This window comes from Entelurus aequoreus, linkage group LG27 (assembly GCF_033978785.1).
Source record: "Entelurus aequoreus isolate RoL-2023_Sb linkage group LG27, RoL_Eaeq_v1.1, whole genome shotgun sequence".
Lineage (NCBI taxonomy): Eukaryota > Metazoa > Chordata > Actinopteri > Syngnathiformes > Syngnathidae > Entelurus > Entelurus aequoreus.
Window position 1 is genome coordinate 26367253 of NC_084757.1, and position 7516 is coordinate 26374768.

At 36.9% G+C, this 7516-nt stretch overlaps 1 protein-coding gene across 5 annotated transcripts in view; it reads left to right on the forward strand.

Moving 5' to 3' along the window:
* The window catches only part of mob3c (MOB kinase activator 3C), a 35242-nt gene that overhangs the window by 25198 nt on the left and 2528 nt on the right, over positions 1-7516 (forward strand). For 4 of the 5 annotated variants that reach the window (XM_062038988.1, XM_062038990.1, XM_062038991.1 and 1 more), the window contains exons 2-3: positions 639-780; positions 6664-7200. In XM_062038988.1, the coding sequence (XP_061894972.1) occupies positions 639-780; positions 6664-7200 (679 nt within the window). Of the gene's footprint in view, positions 1-484; positions 560-638; positions 781-6663; positions 7201-7516 lie in introns of those variants that run through there. The other variant, XM_062038992.1, reaches the window with a different exon arrangement.

Here is a 7516-nt window from a genome sequence, read left to right on the forward strand (position 1 = left end):
CTCTCCAAAATGTGTAACCTGCCAAACAAATAGACCGAAAACAAATGTCCACTACAGAGGACACTGGTTCTCAAGAATATACAAAATACGAAAATTAGTAAAGGGAGAAATATGGTCTTAGATTTCTCAAAATGTGGCCCCCAAAACAATTTAGTTCTGTAAAAACAGAGTCAAATCCATTCATGTGATTGACTCGTTCTGGCAAACTCTGACAGAGAAAAGCTGAAAGTGTAACCCAAAGAAAGTTTCTAAGTTGAACTTTGGATTTTACATGAAGAAAGTAGCTTTTATTGACTTGAAGCGTTCAAATGATACAGTATGTTGCCATGCGTGCCCTGACAGATATTCTGACTTGTGGGATCGTCCTGCTCCAGTGTGCAGCCTGCATTTGTGGCGCAACGACGTGGCCCACTTCACCAAAGAGGGGGGCCGGGCTTCAGTGGGCCGGTCCTGCATCGGAAGGATAAGAAAAAAGTGGTGCGGGGGTGGGGGGTACAGGAAGAAAAAGAGGAAGGATTGAAAGAAGGCCTTTTCCAGTCCTTCACACTCTTAACACAAAGTCAGGATGTGACATCATTCACAGGAAGAGAAGCCAAACAACTTTTTACGACTCTTACTTTACTTGTGCTTTGCTGCAGACAGAACCTGGAGAACTCTGGGAGCTCGGAGGGGGGCAGCGAGAGGGGATCGAGCAGCTGGAGCTGTCCTCCAAAATCCACTCTGGCCGCTCCCAAAGTTTTCAACAACACCCTGGAGCCTCCGCTGTAGGATACCAGCCAGGTACACTTCCTATTGTGTAGTAATTGTGCACACTTTTACGCTTCTATTTTAAGATTCCATTCTTTCTTTTTTTTTTAAAGCGTGCATGGAATGAGGTCTCTTTTTAGCATGTGGCTTCAAAAAAAAACACCAGGGAAGTATGCATGATCAGACATGCTTCAGCCTGAGGCCGATCATTGTAGAACACGTGTGCTTAAATATTGTTCTCACTCTTATTTATTAGTAGAAATGTTTTACATAATTAGGTTTGTTTGCAGTACATGAGTGATTAAAGGACTCTAGCAAGAAGTGCTTTTGTTCTGGAGCTACAGTATCTTATGACAACGTATTCATGCTCCCCCACTGAGCTACAATCATTCAGGGAAGAAAAATGATCCGTCTTGCAGATCTTCTTTGCAGAATTACCGGGATTTTTGAAGAGGTTTTTGTGTGTCGGTGCCCAAAAATCCAAATGGCACATTTTTCACACAAAAGAAACTGAAACTTGTTTTAATACTGTATGTGTCAAAGAGGAACAACAGGAACAAGTCAGTAGCTTCACAATGGAGGATACAGTGTTGTGATGCACCACACAGTCACATGACCGCAGCGTCTAATCAGTAGCGGCCAGAAAGGTCAATGTGACATATTCACAAACCGACCATGCTGCAAACGAGTGTTAATTAAGGTTATGCTCCTTATAATTGTAATGAGGATGATGCCGGCTGAATAATCACCAATGTGTGTTTGTGCTTATTGTGTCCATTATAGTGTGGCTGCGTTAAATGCAAAGATGTGCAGAAAGGTGTAAATATATGTTCTATGGGATTAGAGTCAGGTGTATTTTTTATCTTGTGTAAAGTAACAAAATACCAAAATAAATTACATTTAAATAACATTAATATTAAATACATTACATTTTTTAGTAACAAAACTTGCACAATGTATATCAATCAATCAATCAATCAATCAATCAATCCTTGATTGTTAGATTTTCAGGTTTAAAGTTGTTGTATTTTTTTTAGTTTAAGTTTAAGTTAAGTATAAATATAATAATAAAGGCCAATGGTACAAACAATAAAATATTATATAAAATATTAATTAAAACATTTGCAAATTTTAATGAGATGTATGTTAAAAAAAATAGTGACAATGACAACAAAGGGATCATAAAATTGGTTAGGTTAGATTCAGGTTTGTTGTTTGTTTTTTTTGCATTTTGTGTTAAGTGGCAAAATATCAAAATGTAAGTTAAAAAAAAAAAGTTATGTTTTTCTAATACAAAAACTTGCACAATGTATGTAAAACAATGTGTTCATGACAATTAGCGTCATAACATTGTTATAAAGTATTAAGATTAGATTCAGGTTTAAAGGTTTTTTTTTGTGCATTTTGTGTAATAGATAAAATAGAAATACCATTAAATAGAAATACAATTAAAAACAATAGCCTTATGGTAAACAAAAAAAAGAAAAAATTCAAGCAATTTAATGAAATATATGTTAAAAAATATGGGAATTTCAGAACAAAGACAATAAAGTGGTTAGAGTGTCCGCCCTGAGATTGGTAGGTCGTGAGTTCAAACCGAGTCATACCAAAGATAATGGTATGACTTGGCACTCAGCATCAAGGGTTGGAATTGGGGGTTAAATCACCAAATGATTCCCGGGCGCGGCCACCGCTGCTGCTCACTGCTCCCCTGTGGGGATGGGTCAAATGCAGAGGATAATTTCACCGCACCTAGTGTGTGTGTGACAATCATTGGCACTTTAACTTTAAAGGGATCATAAAATTGGTAATTTAGGTTAGATTCAATTGTAACTTTTTTTTTTTTTGCATTTTGTGTTAAAAGGCAAAATACCAAAATGTATTTACTAAAAAAGAAGGAAAAGAAATTAAGATAAAATAAGACAAAAAAATATATAGAATAAACTAATGTTTTTTTAGTACCAAAACTTGCCCAATGTATGTAAAACAATGTGTTCATGACGATTAGCGTCATACCATTGTTATAAAGTACTAAGATTAGATTCAGGTATAAAGGTTTTTTTTTGTATTTTGTGTAATAGATAAAATATAAATACAATTAAGTATAAATAAAATTAAAATCAATAGGCTTATGGTAAAAAAAATTATATATATAAAAAAATCAAGCAATTTAATGAAATATATGTTAAAACATTTGGAAATTTCAGAACAATGACAATAAAGGAATCATAAAATTGGTAATTTAGGTTAGATTCAGGTGTAGCATTTTTTTTTTTGCATTTTATGTTAAGTGGCAAATACCAAAATGTAATTAAAAAAAGGAAATTAAATGAAGATAAAATAAAACTAAAATAAATCAAGAAGAACCCAATGTTATTCTAATACCAAAACTTGCACAAAGTATGCAAAACAATGTGTTCATGACAATTAGCGCCATAACATTGTTATAAAGTACTAAGATTAGATTCAGGTTTAAAGTTGTTTTTTTTTTTGCATTTTTTGTAACGGATAAAATATAAATACCATTATGTATAAATAAAAATAAAAATAGGCTTATGGTAAAAATAAAAATAAATACATTAAAAAATTCAAGCAATTTAAATAAATATATGTTGAAACATTTGGAAATTTCTGATGCAGGTGTAGGTTTTTGCTATTTGTGTAAATTAAGAAAATAGAAAAATAAACTAGAGCTGTCAAATTAAACAAATTAACTCATGTGATTAATCACAAAAATATTGCATTAATCAATTATAAACAGAGATTAATCACACAATTTATTTTGAGCACACATGCTACTTTATGTTAACTGCTGAGGGTTACTTGAAGGGGGGCAGCACGGTGGAAGAGGGGTTAGTGCGTCTGCCTCACAATACGAAGGTCCTGAGTAGTCGTGAGTTCAATCCCGGCCTCGGGATCTTTCTGTGTGGAGTTTGCATGTTCTCCCCGTGACTGCGTGGGTTCCCTCCGGGTACTCCAGCTTCCTCCCACCTCCAAAGACATGCACCTGGGGATAGGTTGATTGGCAACACTAAATTGGCCCTAGTGTGTGAATGTGAGTGTGAATGTTGTCTGTCTATCTGTGTTGGCCCTGCGATGAGGTGGCGACTTGTCCAGGGTGTACCCCGCCTTCCACCCGATTGTAGCTGAGATAGGCTCCAGCGCCCCCCGTGACCCCGAAGGGAATAAGCGGTAGAAAATGGATGGATGGATGGGGTTACTTTAAAGAGGGCGTGGGTTGATACGTGCAAAGATGAGTGACGACACTCAACCGATTTGCTTCAGAATAGAAATGTGATACAACCAAGGTAATTTGCATTTATTGTAGCAATAAACTTTTTTAAAATAGAATCTAAAACCAAAACAAGGTTTTGAGGCTTCCGCTAGCAGGACATCTGCAACAAGCGGTAAACAACTAACAATGATGTCAACAAAAGTTAGTCATATTCTGATTTTTTTTTTTACATTTAGAATACTTAACATGTAATGATGATTCTTTGGTCAAAATTTTGCATGGATTATGTTTTACAGATCATCTTTAAACTACTTTCTCACCCTCTCTTCAGGATCAGCTCAGGTTCAATTGTACTCACTTTGATTATCAAGGGTGTACAAAAATATGTGAATAATCTCCAAGAACAGATTATCATAATATTGTGATGATATGATGGAAATTAAAAAATTCAGAGAAGAAATTAAGATTCTCTGTGAAGACAACTCAGCATTTAATGCAACATTGCGCCAACAGTTGAATACCAAGCAGCAAGACAACACCCATTGGGACAACAGCAGTGTTGAATTAAAATTAAAAATGGAGATAGAAGCATTGTGCCAATAGATGCACCTAGATAACACTGATTTGGAGAACTTCAGGGAGGAAAAGACTGCATTGAGACAACAGCTCAACAATGCCAGTCAACAAAATGTCACCAATCTGGAGAAAAACAGTGTTTTGGAAAACATCAAAGAGGAAATGGATCAGTTTACACAGTAAAAACGCTGCTTTAAAGGAGCAACAAGTGGTCAACTTTCTGTAATCACAGGGAATTGATGTCAATATTAACACCACTGATGCGTGCATTTCCCCGAATAGAAAAAACAACAACACCGCACCAGTCACCATCGTGAAGCTTGCAAACAGGAAATCCAAAATAATAATCTCATCTCCTAGGACTAGGTCAGGGGTGTCAAACTCATTTTAGCTCAGGGGCCACATGCAGGAAAATCTGTGCACACGCGGGCCGAACTATTAAAATCATGGCATTAAAACTAAAAAATAAGGACAACTTCAGATTGTTTTCTTTGTCTTACTTTGGCCAAAAATAGAACACACACATTCTGAAAATATTACAATAAAAATATAGAAAAAAATACTGGTAGCGGTAAAGTTTATATCCATGAAGAAAGTGAATAACTGAATAACATTTACATATGCATAAAAATGGGTTTTCTTTTGTATTATTATTTTTAATGAATCAAGTAACATTTATGAAAACCTTTTTCCAAAACACAATATAAAATGTCAGATACAACAGGATAATGCATACATTTATCATTTGTTTTCAAAACGGTTACAAAAAAGTGGGACCCCAAAAATTTACTGTGGGACCCCATTTTGAAAATTCCTAGCGCCAACACTGATGGAGTATTGGGGCGTGCAAAACAGCAGCAGGCGGCTGTGGCCTGCGGGCCGGTTCTAATACTAATCAAATATAAACCCTAGGGGCCATAGATAATTAATTCCACCCGTGGGCCTTGACTTTGACACCCCTGGACTAGGTGAACCATAAATTACTTATTTATTTATGATAACTTAATTATTGTGTATATGTTTATATATATAATATTTATTTATGTATTTAATATTTGTTTACTTATTTATTGTATATTAATGTATTTGCTCATTTATTTATTCACTGTTTTGTTACAAACAGAGAACAAAAAAATTTGGATAAAATTGCTATGATAATGTTTTCAAATTAGCGTAAGTCTTGAACTGTACAAAGTATTTCAATGGTTTGAGCTGCACATTTGCATGATATACTAGTTACTATGGTAATCTACGTCACAGCAGCTCAGACGAGGCACCAAGCAGTGTGGATGGGGAGCGTTTCCACAGAGTGTTTCCAGAGCGGCCCGCCTGAAATGTGGGTGTCAGGGACAGACGTGGAAGGAGATTTTTACAACAAAGTTCTAAAGCTTAGTGATATATCAGATATATCAGATTGTAGGTGGGTTTTTTTTTACCCTTTGCGTTCATATTTAGCTGTGTTTGTTGCATTCTTGTTGTGTTTTGCTTGATTGTCAAATATGTCGATCGAGAGGTGGTGGAACATTCATATGTTGTCAATATTTTGTGTTTTATCGTGCATAGTTAATATTGTAAAACCGACATTCTTTATTTTCATGTACATTCTAGGTGTCTCATTCAGTAAAAAAAATGTCAAATTCCATTCCATTTTTTAAGGCGGTCTGTCGTAACGTTTTTAGCATTCAATCAGAAATTATTGTAAGTTTTTGTATTAGTGTTCCTGAAAATCAGATATACCGGCCCCAAGACACATGTTTTTCTCTAAATTTGGCCCACCGGATCAAAATAATTGCCCAGGCCTGATGTACAGTATATATGATGTTATGATTATGATCTGAATGATAATTAAGTGAGATGCAAGGCAACAGCTGTATCGTTTGCAAACATAGTTGATTGACAATGCTTAATTAAATGGTATTTATTAGTATTTTTTAATTGTACAGTAGTATAGAAATGCAATGCACTGTATTGACAGATTTTGTTATTACTTTTATGTAGCTGATACAGCGCTTGCCTTGTACATCCAGCTCTTAATATTGTGTTGTGTATATATGAACTTTTTGGTCTTAATAATGGAATAATAGAAATAATTATATGTTTCACAGTGGACATCCAACATCTTCACCAGGCTCTGACCCCCTTGAGACCCCCTCTAGGCCTGAAACTCTCCTGCCGAGACGACCGACAGCCTTATCCTTCAAGGGGGAGGAGGCGGCTGAGCCCCATGGCGTTGTGCCTTGGTCAGGTGTTCAGCAAAGACAAAACCTTCAGGCCACGGAAGCGCTTCGAACCCGGCACTCAGCGCTTTGAACTGTACAAGAAGGCCCAGGCCTCGCTCAAGTCCGGCTTGGACCTGAGGAAGGTAGTGCAGCTGCCCGAGGGCGAGTGCCTCGACGACTGGATCGCCGTGCACGTGGTGGATTTCTTCAACAGGATCAACCTGATCTACGGCACGGTCAGCGAGTACTGCACCGAGCGTACCTGTCCCATCATGTCCGGGGGGCTGAGATACGAGTACAGGTGGCAGGACGGGGATGACTACAGGAAGCCCACCAAGCTGCCCGCTCTGAAGTACATGAACCTGCTGATGGACTGGATAGAGTCGCTCATCAACAATGAGGACACCTTCCCCACCAGAGTAGGTGTGTAGAACGTGGAGCGTATGAATAGAATGTTAACTGTAGATTCATTAGTGGGATAAAGAGTCCAGCAGAGGCTAATTGGACAACAAGGCTGACATTTAGAAGCAATTAAATGGCCGGCTCGAGGTCTTATTTTTGTGGCGTCAATTATATTAATGGAAAAGGGAATGACTGACTGAGACCACTAAAATGGCCCCTCACCCAAATAAACCCTATTAAGGAAAACATCCTTTTTCAGGAAGATTTGATATCCTCACACCTTTAGGCCCTCATGCTTTTATTTTGAAATATCTTGCACGTGCCACATTGTGTAAAA